The 27,202-nt window shown below is 38.5% G+C and overlaps 1 protein-coding gene across 3 annotated transcripts in view; it reads right to left on the reverse strand.

Annotated features, from left to right (window-relative positions):
• Positions 1 to 23,571, reverse strand: part of fcho2 (FCH and mu domain containing endocytic adaptor 2) — a 44,119-nt gene extending 20,548 nt beyond the window's left edge. For 2 of the 3 annotated variants that reach the window (XM_042395074.1, XM_042395072.1), the window contains exons 1-7: positions 12,724 to 12,840; positions 12,537 to 12,628; positions 6,499 to 6,573; positions 6,244 to 6,385; positions 3,735 to 3,887; positions 2,484 to 2,588; positions 1,262 to 1,360 (exon numbers count right to left, since the gene is read on the reverse strand). In XM_042395074.1, coding sequence (XP_042251008.1) covers positions 1,262 to 1,360; positions 2,484 to 2,588; positions 3,735 to 3,887; positions 6,244 to 6,385; positions 6,499 to 6,573; positions 12,537 to 12,628; positions 12,724 to 12,819 — 762 coding nt within the window. In that variant the 5' untranslated portion in view covers positions 12,820 to 12,840. Of the gene's footprint in view, positions 1 to 1,261; positions 1,361 to 2,483; positions 2,589 to 3,734; positions 3,888 to 6,243; positions 6,386 to 6,498; positions 6,574 to 12,536; positions 12,629 to 12,723; positions 12,841 to 23,290 lie in introns of those variants that run through there. The other variant, XM_042395073.1, reaches the window with a different exon arrangement.
• Positions 23,572 to 27,202: the final 3,631 nt, after the last annotated feature.

Here is a 27,202-nt window from a genome sequence, read left to right on the forward strand (position 1 = left end):
TATATGAATATATTATTTATCAGTCCTAGATTCACTATGATGAACTTTAAGAGCATACTAAGACATCTTTGAGATCAAGCTTAAATTGTTCTTAAAGTCTAACAACTTCATACACTATAAAAAAGGAATTTGGGCTCTTTAGCAGAGTCAGTAAATACACTTTTGAGCTTATGCACATTATGATGTTAGAGTGAATAATAGTGATATTAGTTCTGTGACCTCCTCCTTGTTTACTTTCAGCTTCTCTTCACTCCCTTAACACACATAACACATTCAACCATTGAAAAGCTTGGGAAGGGCAGGTTTTGTTTACTTTTGGTTTTCTATTGTGTGGAAGAACTGATGTTGTAATTCGTCACTTGTTCTTATATGCAGTAGACAGATAGTATAGATAGTTCAAACCAATAAAAGTTCCTCGTGTGGGTTTTCTCTTATTGCTTAGTATTTATACAAACTTCTAAGCTAATGCTAAACACAACACTGCAGAGTTAAAACTAGTCCTGCTCTCTCTCTCCTCCCTCTTCCTCTAACCTCACCTGTATAGTCCCTCACACCCTGGTTTGAAGAGTATTTATCACCAAATCATAATCTCTCAAACTGCTTGATTGTCTGGTTTGGTGAGACTGGCCACCACACTCGAGCTGTATTTTAATTTTAGCTCAGCAACAGGCAGCAGCACTGCCCATCTCCTGCTCAGAAGCACAGGAACCGCGGGGCTGAATAACCTGTGGTAGCCTGTCGCTCCACATTCTTTCCAACTTGCCGCACGAGCCGCAGGCAGGACCGAGACATTCTCACGGTGGAGCTGCGTCGCCCTCTACGGACGATACGGGAACTACAGCGGCAGCACATGAAAAAGGAATCTCTGGTTAATGTTGAATACTGATTAATATATTTGTGAACGGTGTTTGAAAGCCTTCGCAATTGGACTTGACGCCGTTTTCTAAAATCTAAACACGCTCTTCCAGAAACAAACAGGGGCCTGTTCAACGCTTTTAACTCGTCAGACACGGTATTTGGCCCAGTGTTTGGACTTATGGAGGTGTTTTAGATAGGCTGAGAGGGAGTTTTGATCAGTTTTTAATTGCTTGGCATAAAGGGCTGAATGGACCATTTCCTGGTTCTCAGTTAAATGATTAGTGAGATCAAAGATGACACTAATTGATATGACACACAGTGAACCCAATGAGCACAGCCTCAGGTCAACAAGACACCTACTCCACCCACAGGAATGTTTGAGAGTATGTATGTGAGCACTTACCTCTCCTATTTGAACGTGTGTTTCGTCGACAGACTGCGAGTATGACTGAATGATCTCCTTCATGTGGAGAATGTGGTTTTCTTCAATGTCTTGGAATTTCTGCAACACAGGGCGGGGGTAGTTATGGCACTAGCGATGCTACAAATCATCCACTGGCTTAAATCAAATTAACTGCATGGCAACAAATCTGCATCATGGTGTCGGACTCATTAAACAGGCATGATAACAAAATGCAGCCAAGGAAACAGCACTTCCTTATTCTGTCATTGCCACTTCCCATGCATCTGGGTGGTCTACGGCGCTCTCTCACACACACGCACATGGATGGTTACGGGTCCTCCCACAAGATGTCAATTATTTTGTTCATGAGATGCGTTGATGGGGTTTCATTTCTGGCTTTGAGCAGCAGTATGGCGTAGATGAATGAGGGAAAACACAACCTTAAATGCTAGTATATACTTCCATTTAAGTCTGACTCTGGGTTTTTGGGGTAAACCATGGAGAATGAGTGTAAATAATCATAAACTGGAAAATCACAGTGGGGATGGAGAGGAAGATGAGCCTTTCTCACCGCAAACACACAGAGATAAAGAGCCGCTCACTCCTGCGTCTCTGAGACGTGCACACTAAAATATAATACGCTTTTTTGTCATTCACCGCAATAACAGCTAGCATACGCTCACACGCAGACACACCCACTCACCCGCAGACACACTCAGACAAAGAGAACACACATGTAGGAGCCCCGGTAATGTCAGAGAGCACATGTGTTCAGTGTTTATAACTCATATCCACATGTGCGGCGTTTGAGATGAGCCGTAGACTGTGTGATCCCGGGGAAGGAAATCTGCAACGCCGCTTTCTCTGGGGGAAAACAAAAAAAAAAAAAAACGCCGGGCTAACTGGAACCTTTTATGGTGGCGGAGCTTCTGCGGTGCAGGAGGATATGGAGGCCAAATTCTGTTGATCTGATTTTAATTTGGAGTTTATCTAATCAGTCCTTCAGATGGATCCAATCAGGGTCTTTCCACAATGATTCCGTTACAGAGGAAAAAACACAATCTGGAGATAATACAGGGCACGAAATGTGGAACACACACACAGGACTGACAGATTACACAATGAAAGTGTTGCATACCACGCAGACAGACAATAGACAGAGTTTTTGAGCACATTTTTAAAAAAAAAAAAGGAAAGCACAGAGAGAAAAATCACACATTACCTGTGCAGTTTCTGCCATCTTCTGTTCAAACTCTGACTTAGCTGTGGCATATTTGTCCACATACGACTTGTAGGTCTCTGTGGCTTTTTTGGCTTTAACTCCAGCCTGCGAAGCACAAACAGAAAGATAAATGGCTATAATCTGTTTATACACTGTAATAATAACACTAATAATAACTGTATTTATATAGCACTTTTCAAAAACAAGTTACGAAGACGTAAAAACTAGAGAAATTACCAGATAGATAATAAATAAAAGTAATAATGACAAACGAGGTATAATTACCAGTAAAAACAAGTAAAGTAAAAACGGAAGAATAACCGATTCAAGAGAAAGAAATTCTGAAAAAGTTTTTTAAGAGAGACTGACTCTAAAGGTTCGGGTCTTGTCTGGTTTTTAGCCTTGACCTTCGCTAACAGACCTGTGCTGGAGGATCTCAGGCTGCATTCAGGCTCGTAAGGGGGTTAGTAAGTCAGTGATGTAATCAGGGGCCAATGCCAAAAATCCTTTAAAAGTAACCATTAAAATTTTAAAATCAATAAAATGTACAGGTAACCAGTGTAGAGATGTTAAAACAGGCGTTATGTGGACTCTTCTATTGGATTTTGTGAGTCGTCTTGCTGCAGTACTTTGAACCAGTTGAGGGTTGGAGAGGCTGTATTGAGTGAGACAGAAATACAGCCAGTTATAGCAGTTTAAGTGGGACGTAATGAAAGTGTGGATGACAGTTTCCAGATTCTTAGCGGATAAAAAAAAGATCTAACTTTCAAGATATCGTGAAGTCGCAGAAAACACAATCGAACGACTGACTTCACCAGTTGGTTAGAAGTTCAGTTTGTTATCAAAGATAACACCCGGGTTTCTGCAGCGGCTTTTGATGCAACAGGATAGAGAAGTGAGAGGAGAAGTGCTCGCTGGAAGGGGGGGGTCTGGGTTTATGATAATGGCTTCTGATTTATCTGAGTTTGACTGAAGAAAGTTTCGAGAGAGCCAGTTTTTAAACATCTGTAAGACAGGATTGTATTTTGAGCAGTTGTGTTGTGTTGTTGGAGCTGTAGACAATGGCTCTCTGTTTTCCGGGATCAGCTGACAAATCAGCTAGAGGGAAACCGAACTCCACTTAACATCTGACGGCAAGAGGCTTTTGGGGTTAAAGTTTCTGTATAAACTGGGGTGTTAAGGCACTTCATCATGCCCTATTACCATACCATGATTATGTGGGTGTGCGTACGTGTGAGTGTGACCTCCCACCTTGTCCACATCTCTCTGGGTGGCCCCCTCTTTGCGGAGGCGCTCCTGCTCCACAGTTTTGGCATTGTAGATCTCCTTGGACTTCTGCAGCGCCTGAGAGGTGGTCTGGATGTTCTGGACAGCCTCCAGGGTGGACGCCACCTCTTCTTTTGTCTAACAAGACACACATGTCCAGTACAGTAACTCTGCTAACAATGGGCTGAACAATATGTGCGAGTGTCACCCATTACTCTGCTATCTATGCAGCTGTTTCTCGTATAGTTTCACGTTAACATAATACACATTCAACACTTGTCCTCGGATACCCTTGTTTATTATGTGTAGGGCTGAACCCGACTCCGATTTGGCTGTTCAATACAAAGATTCGACTATTCGTTCCTGTTTTGTTTTTTTTCATATAGACTATCTGGCAACCAGAAAATCCATTGGCATGAGTTTCAGTGATGATTTCAGTCACATTAACATGGTCAAATGAAACAGAGTCATGGGAACATATTTTTAAGCATTTAAAAAAAAAAATCAATAAAAGACAGCTGCATATGATGCAAGATTTGAATTACACCCTTTTTGAATTACCGACATATAATGTCAGGCCACCATATGGATTTATTGGAATAACGAGACAGGCGGCACATATGTATGTGTTTAAATCCAGCTCTTATGCTCTATTTTTAATTTCACTTTAAACATTAAAAAAAAACGGTTTAAAATAAATTCACTGTGAAAATAAATTTGCTGTGAAATAACCGACATCTCTTCTTCAGCAGGGTAGGCCTACTGCTTTATTGCTCTTTAGGCATAAAAACTAATAAATCTAAACAAGAATACATTAACAAATGAAATGATTTAAGATTGGAATCATTTTTAGATGAAAATAAAAACAGTAGGCCTGACTATTTTAAATAAATTCACAGCATTATCCGCTCTGAAATAATAACTTCTCCTCTTCAAACATATTCATTATTCCCCTTATTTATAATTCCTCATTGAAATGTTATCCCTGTGCATTTTTCTAAGCTTCTATCTGTTTCATCCTGTTATTGTAATACACACTGACTGACAAACACAAAACAAAACCAAAAAAAAGACTCGACTCGACTTGAATCTCAGTCTCCGACAGATGATTCGCTCATCCGCTAATAAGCCTTAATTATGTGATTTAAAAACAAAACGTAATGCACAATTTCAATCTCTCATTGCTCCGGTTCAACACTACTCGCCAGCATGTGACACACACAGGAACAATGAAAGCTACTAATATAGTGGTGTTTGTTCTATTTCTATAGCTCCTCACATCAACTTACTTTAAGACATAAAAAGGGAAATATGATCAAGTTGTAATGACTTAAAATGAAAGTGGCCATACAGTAAACTTGGTTGTTCATTTGTTTTACTCCTTATCATCACTTTCTTATCCATTTTGACGTGGTTATTGTGTAATATAAACTATAAGCAACACTAAATTATGCACACATTTCCGGCGCCTACTTCAGGGCGGGTGTTATTCACACCGCTTAAGTTCAGTATGCGCTATATCTGACCGTTAACACCGCAGCAGAGAGCGAGAGCAGGGGAGTGCAGGGAGGTGACTGAGAGAAACTCTGACAGCCTTTTTGTCAAGCTGAAAGCACAAACACAACTCCTCTAATTCCAAGCTCCTCTTTTTTCTGTGTGTTCTGTGGCTTCATGCATGAGATATGAGCTAATGGTGTGTCTTAGCAGGGGGGGGTGAGATAGAGGAGTGAGGTGTTAAAAAAAAATTGCTTCATAAAATAATACTGCAGGCTATGTTTTCTCAAGATGGAATCATCTATTAAAAGAAGTCAAACTGTCAACTTCTTTCAATCTAAAGGGGAATAACTAGAGTGAGAAACATCTGATAAAAAAAAAAAAAAAAGAAACAAGACGTGAGAATGGGTCTATATTTAACTCTTTTCAATGAAACTAAATTGCGGCAACACTGGAGCTGCAAACTACTTGTGACAAGAAGAAGAAAAACTGTTCAAAGAAAGGAGTGTCAGACACATGTTTGCACTTTGATTCGGGCTGGGTATCAAACTAGGGCTGCAACCGACGATTATTTTCATTATCGATTCAATCGGTATTTTTTTTTTGGTCTATAAAATGTCAGAAAATGGTGAAAAACGTCAACCGCTGTTTCCAAAAGCACGAGGAGACGTCCTCAAATGTCTTGTTTTGTCCAAAATCCAAAGATATTCAGATTACTATCTATGGAGACTACAAGAAACAAGAAAATATTCATTCATCTTGAATTATATTCATTTCAGAAGCTGGAACCAGAGAATCTTTTTTCTTGAAAGATGACTCAAAACAATGAATTGATTATCAAAATAGTTGGCTGAAAGCTGTACTCAAGTACTGAAAGCTGGAATCAAATAGTTGCTCAAATCTGTTCTTTGATCAAACGGCGCTAGTATCAAACATTTTCAAACAATACCCCGCTCCAACTTCTACATTTGTGCAACAGTTTTGTTCTACATCTTCTTACCTTTTTATGTGCTTTGGCCTGCTCTTCCACATACTTCTGAACTTCTTTTATAAGCTCCTGCAGCTTCCTCACTAGCTCCATGTGACAGCTGGCCAGCTTCTCCGTCGAGGTCTTGAACACATCCCACACCGGAGCAAATGTCCTGGGACAAAAGATGACAAGACACTTCAGAGGCTAGGACGGGACATGGACTTCGAAGCCATTCATTCGCACTGTTGTTTTTTTTTTTACACTCAGAAAGCTGTTTATACTCACCCAAGCTGAGAAAAGTTGCCAGCTGACTTGGCAAGTTTGGTCATCGACCTGGCATAAGCCTCTTCGATAGTACTCCTAGGACAGAGCGAAGAAAAACAGAGAGATTATTTATTAAATCAATAAAAAATGATTTAAAAATAACTATTCAAGTTCTCAGGTTTATAAGTATGATGTGCCAATAGTGTCAAGATAACAACTCTGCCTTTAAAAATCCTTCTATTATACAGTATGACAAAGTTTTTCCTAAGTATTTGCAACTAGGTTATGGCTCAAATAGGGCATGCCGCTGAACAAATGAAGATCCCTGCCAAGAATACCCACACAGAACTTGCAACATAAATGTTTGACCACATGCGCTGTGTGTGGGCAAATAAGTGTGGTTTGGCTTGTGATTAGTTCTTAAACCCCATGTTGAAGCTGACAGAGTGTGAAAGCTAGTGTTTGAATCCCCTGCTTCTCTCAGTTTCCCCCTTTTTTTTTTTTTTTTAATTCCTTCGTTCTGCAGCAAAGTGACAGGAGTGAAAAAACAAAACTAACAAAAAAGAACCAAAAAAAACTGCAGGCGTGTTATAATGAAAGCCTGAATTATGCATGTCTCATTTAACCAGCCTCTCTGTGTAGTCACGTCACAGGAACAAGGTCAGCCAGGGGGAAACGGGACAAACGTGCACGCACACACACATAAAAAGGTACACACAGACACAAACACACACCTCCAGTGGAGGAACAAGCAAACAGACTCACCCGTAACACAACAATAACAACAACAACAACAACAGCACGGAGGATGAGACAAGCTAAAAAAGACGAGCATGTTTGTGTGAGTTCACATCTTCACAATGGCAGTTTATTTTGTTACTATTATCATGTTGTACATTCTGCCACAGTGCCAGCAGTAACTTCTGCCTTTTAACAACAGTGTAAAAAGTAAATGTTTCTATTTCAAAACCAGGACTCATGAAGGCTGATGTTTGACTTCTGTGTGCGTTTCACAGACAAGAGGATTATCATTCACAGAGTGGGCACACACCCAATGTGCAAAACACACTTGGCAGCCACAACTAACGCTTATTTTCATTAGCGATTAATCTGTTGATTTATTTCTCAATTAATCGATTAGTTGTTTGGTCTGAAAAAGTTCAGAAAAATGGTGAAAAATGTTTTATCACTGTTTCCCAAAACCCAAGATGCAACTTAAAATGTCTTGTTTTGTCCCGACCAACAGCCCACAATCCAAAGATATTCAGTTTACTATCATAAAGGACTAAAGAAACCAATATTCACATTTAAAAAGCTGAAACCAGAGAATTTTAGCCTAGTTGACAATTCATTTTCTGTTGTTTTATTACAGTTCTACAGCCACAACACTTCTCCTAAATTTTACTATCCTTCAGATTTTTCCTTTCCTTTCATATTCATATATGCACACAACTTTTTACTTGTTTTTAAAAACTGAAAATATTTAATGCTGTGCATGTTGGAGGTTGTGTTCACAATGGTTGCTATAGAGGGCTCTAGTCTAGTCTGAATGTTTATCTGTTGGCTGAAATTATTTTAGTTCTCTTTTTATTCTACGTGAACAAGACTGACAACTTCAGGTACCATCTGATCATCTGTGGTCATGTCCACTAAGAGTAAAGTAAGAATAAAACAGCAGTAAGCAAATGTTTTTCTGTCTTTTAAATTAAATATTTACATTTATGGATGTGTGTGTGTCTCTTGGAGATTATTATCAAGCTGTATTTATTCAGGAAATCTCATTGAGATCGAGATCTTACGCAGGTTACATCTACACAGGATCACAATAGGATGTCATCACAATCACAAAACAATCATTATGTACTCTCAGACACACAACAAACAATCACAAACATTATGAAGACCAGCAGCTAGTAAAACTTTAAAGTCCCTCAGAGGAACAAGCTGTGTAGCACTTCATTCCAGTAATGAGATGCATAGTGCTGGAAACCAGTCTGTTCCAGTTCAGAGTTCGTATGAGGAATTATTAAAGTCAACCTGCTCTGTCATCTGGTGTCATGGTTATTAGCTCTGAGCTCAACTAAAGATGTTAAATAACTCTGCACTTAAATAGCAAGGCCTTATAAAAGAAGACACAGGTATGCTGGTGTCTTCTAGACGCCAGTGACGACCATCCAACCTTTTCATATAACTCACAGTTATAGCTGTCAGCTGTAATGAATCAAATGGCACTGTGGTAGATGGCATCCAGGGGTTTAAGGGTGGAGGCCGCAGCATGAGCACACAGGATGTCTCCATAATCTAATGTGGACAGTGTGGTAGATTGCATGATCTGCTCTCTGCTTTGAAATGAGAAAAAAAACTCTGTTCTGGTGCAAGAATTCAGTTTGAATTTTTAGTTTTTGAGTGAGATGTTTGACAATTTTGTCAATCTCCTGCCTAAGTATTCATAATGCTTGCTAATATAATTTTAGCCTCAAAATGCCTGGAGATCTGATAGAGTGGCTGGGAAAGATGCTGGGGATAGATTACCACCGTGCACAGAGCTGTTTCCCCCACCAGAGGGAGCTATTGTGTTGTTTTTCAGAAAGGTAAACCATGAAACATCATCACTAGTCCCAACATATGAACTTAAAACCTGGAGTCTGGCACAGTGCGATAAGAATTACGATACTCCTAAACAATATAAACACAATAAATTAAAACCTGACCTTCTGTGCCCCTCCCCCAAAAAATGACTTTCCTTATGAATAATACATGATAGCAGTATAAACAATTACATGCTTGCAGGCTGTGAAGAGAGCTAATATTTAAGCAAAGTGAAAAGCTAAACGATGATTTATTACAACATGAATGTGTTTGAACAGTTAAGCGGCGGTAATCTTTACAAGTGGTGCGCTAGCAATAACAAGCATCATCATCATTAGCAATAGAGAGTCACATTTCATTTTTGTGTGTTTTTCCTTTGTTGCAGCCTGTCACCAAAGGAATAAATGCGGATGTGATTAACCCTTACGTATCAGTTCAGGTTAAATTTGACCCATTTTTACATTTTTAGAGCAGTAAAAACACTCTGAATGCTTTTTTTTTAGCCTGAAATTTTATGACTTTTCATAAAGTAACACAGAATATACAAAAATGGAAATATTTCAACTTTGTTTCCATTTGTGTGCAGCTGATACACATTTTTATAGAAAGAAATTGACCGTAAAATGTAAAAATCCCCATTCAAATATGTTCACATTCAAATAACATTCATTGCAATCATGATGGCTGTTTTAGGGCCATAATATAATGTGATTGTGAATGTTTTTTCCCCTCAATCTCTGCTCTCTGAAAGCCTCATTAAGGATGAATCAACCATTTATGATGACTGATAAAGTATTTATGAATGAAAAATAGATTTGTAGTTCAGAAGTTTGGTACAGAGACTACTTATGAATGGATACTGTGAAGGGTCAGAATATGGATAGTATGCAAGGGTGAAACTTTGCCTTTTAAAACCACTATCAAAAGGAAAAAGAAGCTGATTTTACTTGGCTTTCATAAGACTTAATAAGACACAGGTGATCAAGCATGTCAAATATTAAACCCAATGTAACATCGAGCTATCCGAGTGACTGAGTGCATTCCTCAGAGTTAGGTAGACAATGGAATCCAGTGCTGAATTCCAGTGGTAGACCATCTATCATGGGGTAGGTAATAAACATACCCCTCTCACACAGTGAAGCTAATCTTTACAGAGGTGGGAAGAATTTGAAATTTGAAAAGGAGCTATTATTATGGTATTATCAAGCTGCAAGCTGCAAGAGGTGTGTAAGATAATGCCAGGTTACAGGTTGGGCGCAGGTTTAAGCTCCTTCCACAGCGAGGTTAAGTTTATGTAACATTCACACTTTGCTCTAATTTTACTGGTTAATTTTCATGATAAATATGGAGACTCTCTATTGGATTTTGATAGAATAAAACCATTTGGTCAGAGATGTACATGGCAGGTGACAAATTAAAGCAAAAAACCTAACAAATGCAGACGCTTCCACACAGGTGCAGTGTGTGGTACAATCAAGCAATTAACATCCAATCATGCTCTGTGGCATGTGTAAAAATGCTGAGCTAAGTGACTTTGAAAGAGCTTCATTGTTGGGGCACGGATGGCATGAGCTTTAGTAACAAAGACTGCTCAACTGGCTGGTGTTTCAATAGGAACAGTGGCCAAAGTCACATCTGCATTTAAATCTATGGGATCATCATCAGTAAATAGGGTCAGAAATTGTGGTCGACAGTGCACATTTGGTGACCGTGATGCTCGTGCTTTAGTGCGATATGTAAGGGGAAAAACAGAAGAGCAACTCTTCCTCAGGTGATTGAGAATGTCAATGCAGGACGTGATCAGACTGTGTCGGCAAGAACAATCAGTCGACAATTACATAGAGAGGGATGTTATAGTACGGTTGCAGTGCAAAAAACCCTCATTACAAAGATGAATGAAAACCATAGGCACTGATCTACAGAGATGTGGAAAAAAGTGATATGGTCAAGATGAGTCATCCTTCACCATATTCTTGACGAATGCATGTGTGGCATACACCAAGAGAACGGTACAGGCCCGAATGCTTGACCCCTTCAGTGAGGGGATCTGGTGGCTCTGTTATGCTTTGGGGGGCATTTTGCTGGCATGGTTTGGGTCCACTTGTCCCCTTAGAGGGAAGGGTCACTGCAAATCAATACAAAGTTGTTCTGAGTGATCACCTTTATCCTATGATGAAACATTTCCAACCTGTTGGGAGTGGTCTCTTCCAGGATGACAATGCACCAATTCATAGGGCACAAAAGGTCACTGAATGGTTTGATGAGTATGAAAATTATGTGAATCATATGCTATGACCATCACAGTCACCAGATCTCAACCCAATTGAACACCTACGGCAGATTTTGGACTGACGTGTTAGACGACGCTCTCCACCACCATCATCAAAACACCACATAAGGGAATATCTTTTGGAAGAATGGTGTTCATCCCTCCAGAAGAGTTCAGAGACTTGTACAATCAATGCCAAGGCATATTGAAGCTGTTCTGCTGGCACATGGAGGCCCAACACCTTACTGAGACACTTTATATTGAGAGCTCATCATACAAAACAGTTAAGATTTAATGCAGCCAATAAATAAAATAATAAAATTTAAATACCTTGGTATATATATATCGACAGTAGTCTTAGCTTCAAGGAAAATACTGACCACATTTTTAAAAAATGTTCACAACGCCTCCACTTGCTATGTCAACAATTTTGGAGTGAGTCAAAATATTCTGGAAACTGTGAATAAGAGTCTAGTGGAAAGCATCCTATCTTTTCACATGATCATATGATACAGTAATCTGAACATTGAGAGGAGGAACAAGCTGCAGAAAACAGTGAACATGGCCTCCAAAATCTTAGTGAAGCCTCAAAAGCAGCTGAATAGTATGTATGATGAACTCTTAAGAATTATTAATGACCCCTCTCACCCACTGTACGGTGAATTTGAACCTTTACCCTCAAGGAGACGTTATAGATTACCGATAGCGAATATGAATATCTACAAGAAATCCTTTGTCCCAAGTGGTTTCATGGTAATAAATAAAACTAGGATTGTAGTAAATCAAGTCCCATCATCCTTCCTTGGAACTATGCTGAAAGGATGTATTGTTATATGTATGTTTTTATGTTTTTATGGCATGTCTTATGGTGAAACTGTGGGCAAATTAAGTTTCCGTATTCATATTTTCCTTTAATTTGTCACCGGTCTGTACATCTATAGCAGTCAGGCAAATTGAGAGTGGATTAGCTGCAGTCTCAGCACAGTCTTTGGGTGTTATTACAAGCACAATACAAGGAACCAGACCTGCAGGTGCTGATTGATTTAAATACCCAGAGAACAAAGACAGGTAAGACATTTATTGAAGCACTTTATAATAGGTTAATGAGTAATTTGTAGTATGTGATAGATTAACCACACTGTTTGGAAAAGGGCCACCTCTTAATAATAAGACCAGATGTGTTGCTGTTGATGTGACTTACCGTTCTCTGATGAAGTCTGTCAACTCCTTGGAGGAAATTTGGCCATGCTTCATGTTGTGGTACAACACATCGAAGCCATTGTTTTTTTCACCCTGTATTTCAGATACAAAAGAAAAAGAATGAAGACAGATCAGTAAACAAGCACCAACAAACGACAACGCTACCTCAGTTATTGATCGTACATTACCGTGAAGGCTTTCTCTACAAGCAGCAATCTCATTGTCTGCATGGCTTCCAGCTGCATTTGAAGTAGACTCTGGTCAACCATACTCATCTTGGCCATGTTTGAGGGTAACGGATGTTAAAAAATATCTGAAATTGTTGTAGATCGGTCTAAGATTCAAGCAAATAAGAAACCAGAAATAGCCAGGGAGGTGTCTGTCTGTGTTGCCGTAACCATGCCACTAGGTGTCTAGTTACACAGATGCTTTAAAAATGCAAACATACCTCTGAATAATTAATAATAAAGGAAAACGTTGGGTTTAGGTTTGATAAAATGTTTGATAAGCTAATGATGATACCTTTATAGTAAATTAAATACTCAACAATGGTTTACATGTTAAATAAAAGGTAAAATAAAAGAGAAAGTGAATAAAACCTACAATGAATTAGTTATAGAAAGCAAAACAATCACAATGTCATACCAACACGTTTGCATAGAAGAACTTCCAGTAAGAAGCACTTTGTTACTAAGCTACATCCTGCATGATAACAGATTGATATCAAACGCTGGGACTGATAAGGAAGTTGGCTCAGCATAATCAATCACATAGTTAGACAGCTGGCTGAATCAGATAATGAACCTCATTTATGAGCTGTAATACTAGATAGATGTCAAATGTCCTTTGCTAGAATGACTTCCATGGTTGGAAGCAATTAGTTCAAACAGAAAATTATTCTTCAATCGTTTCGATAACCGATTAATCAGTCATTTTTAAGCAAAAACTCCACAAATTCACTAGTTTTTGATGTTTCTCAAATGTAGATATTTGCTGTTTATTTTAGTCTTCTATGAATGTAAATTGAAGATTTTTGTTTTTGGATGGTTGGTCGTACAAAATTAGCAACATTAAAAAGTACTTTCGGGCTTTGTGAAAGGGGTAGCTAGAATTGCAACTATTATTTTCATTCTTGATTGATTAAATCTCTTGATTAATAGAGTTGGTATGTAACATCAAGAAAATCCATAGTGACGTTTTCCAGTGCCCTGTTTGTCTGACCAACAGTCCCAAAGATCTTTAGGTTTACTATCACATAAGCATCCAAAACAAAGAAAAGCATCAAATCCTCCTATTCAAGAGGCAATATTTTGTATTTATACAAAATAAGTATATACTTATAAGTATATACTTATACTTTTGTATTTAAATGACTTAATCGATTATCAGAATAGTTGCTGATTCATTTTATGCTACTTGATTAATCAAATAATCTTTGCAGCTCTAGTTGCAGCCCTAATGCGTTTGTAAGAGCTCCATCCGTTTGGAAAATAACCGCAGAATGACACGGCTTAAATTCAAATCTTTCTTGTCACTTCTGAAAAGAGAAGAACAAGAATCCCTTTACTTCCTCATCTCCCTCCATTAGGCTGGTTCAGTGAAAGGAGGAAACATACAAATCATGGCTTGAACCGAGGAAATGCCCTTTTGTTGAAACATAAATTGTCTCAGAGAACAGATCCGCTTAGATCAGGCGTGTGGCCTAATAGATTACAATAATAATCACAATAATTGATTGGGATAATCTGAGACATCTTGTTAGGCAAATGCTTTAAATGTTATAAATTCTTTTAATCAATATTTGGAGGACTTAAGCATTAGCTCTACCTAATGGTGTCAAATGGAGACTTTAAAGGGGACATACTGTATCATGCACATTTCTAGGTCTATATTTATATTCTGGGGCTTTACTGGAATATATCTGCATAATTTACATTTTAAAAAAAAATTATTTATCTTATCCTTGCCCTTTATGCAGACCCTCAGTTCAGCCTCAAACAGGCTGTTTTAGCGCATTGGTTAGCTTCTGAGAGCTGCGAATTAGCAGACTTTTAACAGCTTGGAAGGCTACTTAATCAAACAACAGTAGCAGGATTTCACTTCTTTTTCTCGTTCTTTACTCTAAATGAGAACTTCACAAATACATCCGTACATGTTTGAGCCTGAATCCGATCTGAAATATGCGAGTGGACAATGCAAACAACCCGTGGAGCAACCTTAGCATCACAGGCTACGTAACATTCTGATGTCATCACGAGGAGGAAGTAGAGGTAGCTTTGTAAACAAATCGGCTGAAACCTTGGCTTTTGACTTGCAGGGAGCTTTTTTTACACACACTCACCTCAAGTTTTAGTACTTTGACCATGTTTAACATAGACATCTGACATCATATCAGTATAAAAATAACAGAAAATCACAAAACGCTTGATATGTCCCCTTTAAGAAAATGTCATACTTTCGCGAAAATGCAGACGGAAGTGAACATGATAAGCAACACCACAGTCCACACCGCAGTTCATCCACATTCTTGTCTGATTCTGCCTGTCAACTTTTTTTTTTTTCCACCTCAACCCCAGACTGTCAAACAGATATTTCCTGGTTCCTGGAGTGATCCACACTCAGCAGTATACAAGCTACAACATCAGTGCAGCTGTGCAGTGTGCAGCTTTAACACATAGGGTCTAGCCTTGTTTTTCCCTCCATTGACAAAGATGAAAGGTCAGAAGGTTTGTGTGAAATTGAAGCTCAGAGGTAGTTTCAATAGGACCATATTTACAGAACAAACAGACACTGAAATGAAAGTATCCCTCTCAACGCTACAGCTCACCGCCCTACATTTTACCTCAACGAGCAGACCACTGATATGTGTTTCCTGTCGTAACAAGATAAATATAAAAAAGTACATGTGTAGTCGTTACCCTGCCTACAGCAAACAGCGTGATACGCAAGCTAAAGAACTACCGCATTAGATATCAAGACGGAAAGGTAAGACAGAAAGCATTACACTAACCTTACGTAATACTTACACTAAACTGGCAACACAATAAGAAACACAAACTGAAAGACGCACTGACAATTGGCCAATCAGTCCACAAAACAGGGAAGTGACAAAAGTGAGTGAAAACACACACACACACACACACACCCACACAGGCTCAAACAGAGCAGAACGGCAACAGGAAGAAAGTCCATTCTGTGTAAAAGTGTGCTCATGTGGAATCTGATATCAGTGAATACACAAGAAAAATAATAACAAACACAGGAAACAGTTCTGGGCGTTTTTGACGTTTTACCGAGTTACAATACTGGAATCCATTTTAAAAATAAATCTTACAAAGCGGTCGCCGAGAATATAAAAGCATCACCTTTAAAAAAAAAACAAAACATGAAACGTCTGAGATTTAAAAGATAGGTTCACCGGTTTTCAAACCTGTCTTGAAACAATATTGTCTCAATAATAATAGTGTCTTGCTCCTATTGTTCATACTGACCATTAAAAAAAACCCTTCATAATACACTTACAATGCAACTGATGGGGGACAAAATCCACAGTCCTTCCTCCTGCTGTGCAAAAATGTATTTAAAAGTTTATCTGAAGCTAATATGGAGGCATCAGTTGTCCAAATTAGTCAAATCGAGTGAATATGTTTCAAAGTTTCAAAGTCTTTTTATTACAAAATTCCCTCTTTTTGTTACTCTTCTTTCTGTGCGCAACATAACTGTGTCTGGGGAGACACAAACAGGGAATTTTTTAACACTTACATTGTAATCACACTTGTAAAAGATCTTTAACGGCCAGTATTAATAGGAGGAACCATTACAAAACCTCTTTCAGTGTTCATATGGGCACCAGACTATTGTTATAAGACAGACTTGAAAAACCGTGAACCTATCCTTTAAAATTAACTACGAATCTCTAATCATTCTACAAGCTAGTTTACATGTACTTGTGCGGCAGCGAGGGTGGGGGGGGCGATACCAGAGTCCCGCACAGTTTCTCAATGTCCTCGTCTGGAGACTCATTGATGAAAGCCGTCGTGAGGGCTGTTTAATATTCCAACCACACATTGTGAAATTCAGAAGGACTTATTATGCTTGGATTTAGATGGAGAGGTTTTTTAGCTCTCTGCCCCACCCCAAAGGAGAATAACACGCTGTGGGGTTAGCGCATATGTCAATCACGGGTTTGTTTGCAGCACAGTTTGCAGCTTAGATCGCTTTACTACAGACTGATAGGAGTTCATAAAAAAAGAAGGAGAGGGAGAAGGGTGTAAGCTGTCCAATATTCAGTTTGTGCAAATATTTATCACAGATTCCGACATGAACCTTCAATACTGGCTGTGAAATACTGCACTATATCACTAACACTCACAGACTACAGGAGACTCAGCTTCTTTGTATGCTTTAGGCTGCAAAAAAAAGTAGGTAAGGGCAACTAGACAGCTTACGTCATGGTTGAACGTGCCCTAAAGCTTTTGCTGAGGAGAGACTGTTTTCACTCAAACGCAGGGAGAAGGTGAGCTTGGATGGAAAGAGCGGCAACTTCACTCGCTATTAAATGCAGGATTTAATATACAGCAGCAATTAAGTATAGCTTCAGGTTATATATAGTGGTATTTAGACTAAAAGTGCTCTGTTTTTTCCTTGGAAAATAACAGCTACTAAGACTCAGGTCCTTGAACACTGACTGTTGAGGGTTCAAGGAACTCTCAACTGGAGTTATAATTATTATGCAAACAAAAGCTTAACATCTGTGATTACATCTATTTCCTGAAGACAATTTAACCCTTTAATTTCTAATAAAATTTGTGCATGACTGGATGGTTCAAGTGATATTTAATCTAAACTAGGAGCGGGTTAAACGGTTCCTGATGAAATGAGATGAAAGGCAAGATCAGACGATGTCTCACCTGCATGTTTATCAGGCTTTTAGACCAGAAGAACACACAGTGCTACACACACACAGACACACACACACACACAACACCATGCATTGCTTGAAGTCTGGCATTAGAGCTGCAACAAGTAGTCCATCCCCTTGTTCTAGCTTCTCAGATGTGAGGATGTGCAACCTGAATGTCTCTGGGTTGTAAACTGTTGGTCAGACAAAACGAAAAAAGCAACCTGAAGACATCTTTTTGGTCTACAGAGAGTTGTATGGGTATTTGTCACTATTTTCTGACATTTTAAGGATCAAACCATTAACAGACAAAAATATCTGGCAGATTTCGGTAATGAAAATATGGCTGCAGCTTTTTATTATTTATTAATCAGCCAATTATTTTCTTTATTAACCATTTTTTTGTATAAAATGTCAGAAAATTGTTTCCAAATCAACCTTCACAATTCACAATAATCACATTTTCACCAGAGTCCTTGGTGATGCCTTCAAATGTCTTGCTTTGAACAACCAACAGTCAAAAACCCAAAGATTTTTAGTTTGTGATGATGTAAAACAGAAGAAGAAGAATGTTTGGCATTTTTGCTTAAAAATCTACTCAAATGATTAATCAGTTATCAAAATAGTTGCATATTAATTTTCTGGCGACCGTGTGATTGATTAATGGATTAATCATTGCAGCGCTAAATGAAAATAATTGTCAGTTACAAGCCTATTTGGCATGTTTTGTCTTTCAATAACAAAGACCAGGAAAAAGAAAAAACATTTAAGATGTATCACATGACCAAAACCCCAGAGGACAACGTCTGCTCTTATATGAAGATATTACTGTATTCTTTAGCGTTCTCATCAGCACACAGACTCTTAAATCAATAAGAGATATCCATCTATGGCCAGAAAACACACAGCAAACCTCTATTAAAATAATTACTGTACTATTTTCACACAGAACAACATCAGTGTAACGTCAGCGTTATTACAGAGTAAAATCAACACAAAAAAAAGAGAAACAGTTAGAAAGCCGACATCCCTAATCTGAAATGCCACCTTAAAGGACAGATAAGCCAGACCACAATGCCACAGTTTATCATGTAACATCTGCTGGGCAGAAGAGGACAGGAATTTTTACTCTTTTCTGTTTTAGAGAGTAATACCACTTTCAATATCCTGAGTGTAGGGAATCAAACGTTTATTGCCTGACAGACAGTAATGCAACCCATGACACGGAAAGAGCCCTGGTTATCTCTCCGTATTATACCGTCCTCTTCAAACAACAAATGATAACCACAATGAAATCAGCTTGATAGATTGTTTCGATTATTTGTTTTTCCTTGATTGCCAAGTAACCTATGATTTCCCTCAATAACACAGCGTATGTATAGAAATGACACTAAATATGGCTGCTAAGTGGGACTACCTCCAAAACAAACCTATTCCTCTTAATTTGTAAGGAGAACTAACAAAAATGCCATTGTGATGGCTGTTAAAGTCACTGCTGTGGTGTATATAGTGTATGTATTCATCACATAATGGTGCAAAATGTATCATAGGAAGGCTAAGTGTGCTTTAGGAAGTCTTGGTCATATAATTTCCACTTGCCAACGAAAAAAAAACTGGGGGGGGGGGGGGGAACAGGTAGGATCAAGAGTGTTCATACTCTGAATGAATGTTCAGGTGAAAGTGGTGAAAATTATGTACGACCGCACACTTTTAACCGAGGCGTTTCAACACAGATAAACAAGACTCCCCTCTCTCTCACTCTTTATCCAGACAGGCTGTAAAAAAAACATAGTGTAGCCTGTGGACCCCAGAGCCTTGAGCACAGAGAGAGAGAGAGAGCAAGCGGGCAGACAGCAGAATGACATCAGAGTGTCTGCCCTCGGTCATGTGACCAGGGAGGTCTGGGAGCGGTGCACTGAGCTGTCGCAACTCATCAGACCAACAGCAACACACACACACACACACAGCGGGCCTTGTTTGTGGTATAAACACAAAGAAGTTGACCACTACTTATGGTTAGGGATGTGAGATCGAGTATACGGCTTACTGGATGAATCCCAGAGGAGCTTAAGTCTGTCACAGCTTTATGCCCCATATAACCACCTCTAAACCCAGCTCACATGTAGGAGTTTATGAGAGCTGGAAACACAAGCAGTAAAAAGCAAAACAACCACCGTGAGGCAGGATTTTTGTTTCAAGCACAACTGAGAGTCTGTGTTAACAACGCACACAAAAAAAAAAAACCCTCGCAACTCAGTCCGGTCGCAAAAAACTCAGCAAGACCTTCCTCTAAAAGACAAAGAGGTGAAGCAACGATATAGCTCGTGTTTGTGTGTTTAAGGTTCAGATGGAGGAAATGCGTCACTACTGTCCGTCTCTTCTTCTTATTGCGACACTTCATATGTCAGGCTGTCACTTCTGGCATTGCCACCGTGACTTGTGTGTGAGAACCTATTAGACCACACACACAATACACACAGCGGGGAGAAGAGGCATGCCCTGGGGCTCTTGGCTGTATCAACACTGTTTGCTTATTACACTGGCATCTTATTATTTTCCCATGACACTGCTGGAGCGCTGAGGAAGACTCTGCGTTAAGCTCATCAGACATGTAGGGCATTAGGTCTATTACCTGCAACCTAACAACTGAAACATTTCAGCACACGTGGGAGCAATCACATACACCACACTTGTGTCATGAAAACTTTCATCAACAGACCAACAGGGAACAAACCTACTCATGCACATTTCACCCGTAGAAAAGAAAAGAAGGAAAAAAAAAAAAAAAAAAGGGGAAATGGCTATTTGAGACGTGCAAATAAATCTAGCGAGCGGAAATGTTGCAGCCAGCGATGACCAATCAAGTGCTGCAACTCTGACAGAAAAAACAACATGGCAGTAGCATGTCTGTCCTGATTCCTAAAGAACTTGTTTATTCAGCTGAAGGGGAGATACTGTCTGAATGAGAGGCTCAAGCTTAAGGTTACATACAAGGAAAAGATCTCTAAAAAAGACTAAGGTTGAAAAGAGAGAACGGTATGGAGAAAATCTACGTGCGCGCGCTCTCATGCGTGCTGTGCAAAAGTGAAAGAGATCCGTTTCGAATCTTGACATGCTAACGTGTGTGTGTGTGTGTATGCGTCTCTGCTTGTGTCGATGATTTGTAGTCAAGTCGAAGGGAAATGGATGCATCCCCTAATGCCAAGTGTGTGTGTGTCCTGCATGTTAAACACACAGCTGATCTTTGCCATCACTGGATGCTCTTGTGGCTCGCAGCGGGGGCACAAAGGGCAGATTGAAGAATCAGGAGTGTGTTGGCTCCCTTCTTTTCCATTTAGTTAATGATGAAGTCTCCTTTATATATATAAGAAAAAAAAAAAGAAAAAAAAAGAGGCTTTGGAGGTTGACAGCACTGTAATCTCCAAATTGCTTCAGACGCTTAATGTAGTTTTCGCTAACAAAGTTCATTTTATCAGCTTTCGTCAGCGGCAGACTCCCAACAGCCTTCACCAGCTGGAACTGAGGTCAACTGAGGCTAAAACTTAGGGTTGAATTTTCCCACCTTATGGAAGACTGAGATTAGATAACTATTAAATCAATCGCCAACTATTTTGATAATGGATTGATCGTTTTGAGTCAAAATTCTCTCCCAACAGCCTTCACCAGCTGGAACTGAGGTCATCTGAGGCTAAAACTTAGGGTTGAATTTTCCCACCTTATGGAAGACTGAGATTAGATAACTATTAAATCAATCGCCAACTATTTTGATAATGGATTGATCATTTTGAGTCAAAATTCTCTTATTCTGCCTTCTCAAATGTGAATATTTTCTGGTTTCTATGGTCCTCTATGACAGTAAACTGAATATCTTTGAGTTGTAGACAGTTGAAGACTTCACATTGGGCTTTGGGAAAGAGTGGTCGACCTTTTTTCACAATTTTCTGACATTTTATGCACCAAACAACTAATCGGCGGAGTAATCCATAATGAAAATATTGGTTAGTTGCAGCCCTAATGGAGGTTATTTCCAGTTAAGCGACTGGTTGACAAATGCACAAGCTAAACATATCAGCACTGCAGTCATAAGGTAAGTAAAATATATATATTTTGGCAACATGCAATTTAAATGCCACATTTTCTGTAGCTGTAAGTACACCTGATCGTTGAAAAACAGCAAAGCAAATCAATAACACATTAATTAGCATTTAGCCTATCCGCCACTTTCTGTCATCACACTTGTCTACAGCTTTTGTCTGAAACATTTTGTGCTCAATGGGGGAAAAAAATGTGGTCAACCAGAGAGATTTCAGCATGTATAACAGTTCAGATATGACTCAATATATGACTAGAAATAACACGACCTCTTGCTGCAGTGGTAACAGTGCAACACATGGCCTTAGCTTGCAGCTGTAGCTCTAATGACGTTGTAGCCTGGGTTGTTTTCACTTTTAATAATGATGTTGTTAAAGGATAGGTTCACAATTGTTACAAGTCTGTCTTAAAACAACATTCAGATGCCCATATGAACACTGAAAGAGTTTTTCCTCACTTGTAATCATTCCTCCTGTTCATACCGGCTATTAAAAGATCCCCTTCTAATGCGCTTTCAATGTAAGTGATGGGGGCCAAAATACACAGTGTGTCCACACAGTCATTTTGTACAAAAGTGTGTTTAAAAGCTTATCTGAAGCTTATATGAGGCTTCAGCAGTCTGAGTTAGTCCAATCAAGTGGATATTTGCAACATTTATGTCTTTTTAGTATGAAATTCCCGCTTTGTGTTTCCTCCACATGTAACCCTGTTGAACTGCGGTGAAAGTATAGGAACAAAAAGAGGAACTTTGGCATTAAACAGGCTGTAACGTTGAAAGAAATCTACTTGATTTGACTAATTTGGACAGGTGAACTTCAGATGAACTTTTAAATACGTTTTTGCTCAGAAGAAGGACTTTGGCCCCCATCACATACATTGTAAACGTATTATGAAAGGATCTTCTAATGGCCTGTCTGAACAGGAGGAATGATTACAGCAAGAAAAGCCTCCTTCAGAGTTCATTTGGGCACCTGACTGTTTTAAGACAGACTTGAAAAATTGTGAATCCTTCCTTCAAGGATTTAGTTTTTTCAAAGACCAATAAACGCTGAAAAAACAGGTCAGTGAAAGCAGAACTGCAGACGAAATTCCAATCAGTAATGTATGTACTTTTTTTTTTAACTTGCTATAACATAGCCACGTCAAATAATTATCGAGAGAGAAGTGACCTTTGAGCAGGGAAAAGACAACACTGTGTACTGTGAAATAGCAGCACACACGCTGCAACACCGGCTGTACGTGAGCTAAATGTCCAACACAGCATCAGGCTGAATTAGTGTTTTTAAAAAACCTGTTCGCTAACTTACTAAACATCTGGCATCTCACTGAAACTTTGTTACGGAAGAAAAATGACGCGTACGTCCAACGGCTGTGACTGACAGCCGAAGCGACCAATAGCTTTCATGGAACTGACCATAAACATTCCAAGCGAGCCTGCGCCGGCCAATTAGCGGAGGCGGAGGGTGTATTCTTTGAGGTTTCAAGTTAGATGGGTTTACAGCACAGAGGCCCAAACCCCGGGGGTGGCAAAATAATAATCGCCGAAGAAAATGAACGATGGCCGGCTGCTGACCAGTCAGTCTGGCGGCACCGGACGCCGCCGCTTTAACCGGAGTGAGCCTGTAAAGCGGACAACTACCTCAGCAAAGTCAATAATACGTGATTCCTAGCTGACATGAACATGGTAGGGAGGGAACACAAGCAGGAGAATAATAAGGAATAGCACCGGTGTAAACACCGTGAATAAAAAAAGCACCACCTACCCAGAAATTCTCTAGGAAGTAGGGCGTTATCATCTTGTTTTATTCCTCTTCGCCGCAACTGTCAAATTTGTTGTAATGCAACTTTTAAAGCGTAATTCATCCGCCGTCCTCCCCCCGTTTCTGTTGTATCTGCCTTTCCCCGTTTTCCTCCTCTCCCCTTTCTTCTCCCTCCCCACCTTTCAGACTCCACCTCCACTCCGTTGTACTCTACTGCGTCTCTCTATGCTTTCTTCCAGTAGAAATGGAGTTTTTTTTTTAGGGGACGAAACAGCGCTGCAGATGGCGGATTGAAAAAATACACAGCTCACCAGCTCAACCAACCGACGAGCCGTCGCTGGGTAAAAGTGTATGGAGGACCAAAAGTGTCATGAAATAAATCATTTTTTTAAAAAAATTAATAACTAATTGTACAATAAAACAGGGATTAATAAATTGGTTTACAAATTAATTATTTAATCCATAATTAAATAGACTAAATTACAAAGTAATTTTTTATTTAATATTTTAAAGTTACTAAAAGGAACTTTTAATTTTGTGTTCATTTCGGCAGCCCCTGTAGACAAAACGGTAGTGTTTCCCAGAATGAGCACCACCACCTTGATCTGATTAGTGTGCATTTGTTTTGGAAGCAAGTGAAAGAAAGATGCAACTTATTTTTAATAGTATTTTTCTCTTTTAAACAGCTGCTTGCAGGATGCATAGCGATGAGGTAATGTATCTGTTTGTGGCTATGTAAAATTAATAATTGTGACATATCCCGATGGTGAAACAAGGTAAACTTTGTTTTAGTACCATTCATACACGATATGCTATGTTATATGTAAGGCTGCATTCACACTAAACCCAGCAATGCAGCACCTTCCTGCTGAGTTGTGTGGAGGTGTGGGTGTGTCTATTTGTGCTTTAGAATGTAAACACCATGACACAATAGGAAAATAATATTTTGTTTCTCTTATTCACTGCTTTGTTCTCTCTACCGTCACTCCCTCTTTTCATTCACTCTCTAGCTTGCTCAACCACCAGTGCTCTCTCTCACTCATGTTCTCAGCCACTTGCGCTCTTTCTCTTTTTCTCTCGTCTTTTTTAAAATGAGTCAGGAAACTGACAACAAGTCTAACTTTACTTTTCACATTATCAAACAAAGAGAAATGTCCTCCCCTCGTCCTAGTAATGTATTCGTACTCCCTCATGTTACAATGCTAAATGTAATGTAAACATAGACTCTTCTGGTCTGCATGACGTAAATCACTTTGTCTGATTTTGAAGGGAATCCGACCCAGTGGCAGGCATTTAGAATAACTATATGGAAATAGCCAGTCTTCTTGCTAATGGTCTCATTTGCTTATGTAGCTCATATAGAGGCATCAGTATTAAATTGGGACTGTTTAATAACCAGTTAAAAACTCTTTGTAGTTGTTTAAATGGGCAATAAAAAGTGGAATTAGAAAAGGAATTTCCAAATGAAACAATAATCCATCAATAAATAGCTCAAATTAAAAAGGGATTTACAAAAACAACATAAAATAGTCAATAAGTATGTACTTTAAAAATACATTAATGAACTTATAAATGAATAATGGAACTTCAAAATCAATTTGAAAATGCAGTTTAAAAAGAGAAATAAATAACTACATTTGTAAATTAAATTAAGAAGCTTTTAATTTAAAAGGGCAACTCCCTTTCCGTTTACCATTAGCATTTGCATTTCCTGTTCCTATTAGCTAACATGTTAGCTCATTGATTTGCTGAACCATTTAGCCTTTCAATTTAGCCTCCCCATTTAGCCTCTCCTTTTAGCCTCTCCATTTAACGTCTCCATTAAGCCTCTCCATTTAGCCTCTCCTTTTAGCTTCTCCTTTTAGCCTCTCCATTTAGCCTCTCCATTTAGCTTCTCCATTTAGCCTCTCTGAGACACTTGTGGTCCTCCATAAAAGTATTGCGTTGCTGGGAAAACTCATGTAGACTGGAAATGTTGCAGCAGCAGATTGAGGAGGATAAAAAAAAGTAAAGCTATGTCGCAGTTTTCTGGTGTTTTGACCAAGACTGTATGCTTTTATTTATTAATTTAATTACCTTGAAACGATCTCAATACATAAATGATTTATGAAACAATGGGTATATTTTTAGTTATGTATTGAAATGTAATCAAAACTTGATGCATTGACTGCTGTTATGTAAATATGTTTTGCCTTATAGGCCCCCTCCACTCATGATGTGTTTTTCTTCTTGTTCCCTTCAGTTGGATGTTTGAGCTTCACCTTTCACATTCATCTACTAAAAGTGGAAAGTTTCTCTGTGCTCATTGAGAATCTAAGTTCCCTACAAGCATGATTTGTGACATCACAACTATTTTGGAAGCTGATCCTGGTCCGGTATGTATCTCACGAGTGTGATGTGGAAACTTGAAGCCTCTAGTGTACAGACACTGAGACTTCTCAGTGAAGTAGGAGACATCATGTGTCAGTTAACAGTCAAACTTTTAAAATGAAAAATAATTACATATTCATAGATTTTTAACGGAGTAGATGTCATTTTAAGGATTTCTCACTAGGTAATTCAACTTTTTTGTGGAAAAACCTTATCAGACACAAGTTGTTGTTCAAAGTAGAGTATTTCATATACATTTTAAAACATGTCTGGAGGGGATCCTCAAGTACATTTATTTTAATCATGTACAAGTATTTATTTTATTTTTTATTTTTATTTATGTATCTGTTTTTGTATATTGTCAATGTAGCCTTGCTGTTGTTTTATATCTGATTCTATTTTTTTAAGAATGTATAATCAATATTCTTATAAGAAATTGTACATGTATTGTTCTAAATAATGTTAAAAATATTAAGGAGGATAAACTGTGATTTAGGTGAAACATTTATGTTAAATTGATTAAAAAAACATTATAAACGAAAATAAACATAGACCAAATCACAGCATTATATGCAATACCCATGATAAATGAAATCATATGTTATTATTATTATTACAGACATAGCTTAGACAAACCCTGATGCCCAATCATCTAAAATTTCAGGGTTCTTTTATGCAGGTGTGTATTATATTAATTAGTCTGTTTACAATTTTTAACTGTTGAAATGTTAATATTTCTGACAGTGATCTGGTACTTTAAGGTAGCACAGATTCCACAAATAAGTGCTACAATAAACAACTCGAACACATTCAAGTGTAAATATTTTGGCAAACAACTAGAAAATAGAGAGATTTGAATTCATGCATGGTGCAGCATTGTGATATTTGCATAGCCTCAATTAAATTAGTGTCGTTACACCTTTAAAGGACTCATCGTTAGAGAAAGAAAATAGTGTTTGTGTTATGGATTTCTTCTTTTTTTCTACCTAGATGTACTAAAAATAATGGTATTTAGCTTCATGCATGTATAACCTGTGATGTCAAAATATGTGGATTTGTTGTTTAATTACAGTATAAATACCTGCACAATCGTGTAATTTGTTTATTGACTCCTTATTGCGATTAATCTTTAGAAGTCATCCAGAGATTTCTTTTTTTTTATATTGCTTTTATTCTGATTTTCCTTAAACTATTTCATATCTATCCAACTATTATGATGATACAGTTAAAGCCTATCACAGAACATTTGATTATAATCATACAGTGGACCCACAGTGTGAAATGTGACATGTATGCAAAATCAAATGCAACTCTAAAATCTAGGGCTGGAATCTGTGATTAACCCTTGTCAGGTGACATGAGCCTCAGCCATTGTCTGAACTGATAAAAGATAGGACAGGTCTGACACAGCAGTTAGAAGAAATACTTTAGAGAGGTGCTACTGAACATCAACATCTTCCATGTTTCTTTGCATGTTAACATTGTGCAGTTGCAGTTCGAAAATGATCTGCAAAATTTGAGAAAAAACAAGACAGAGGCCCGTAA

This window comes from Thunnus maccoyii, chromosome 19 (assembly GCF_910596095.1).
Source record: "Thunnus maccoyii chromosome 19, fThuMac1.1, whole genome shotgun sequence".
Taxonomy (NCBI): domain Eukaryota; kingdom Metazoa; phylum Chordata; class Actinopteri; order Scombriformes; family Scombridae; genus Thunnus; species Thunnus maccoyii.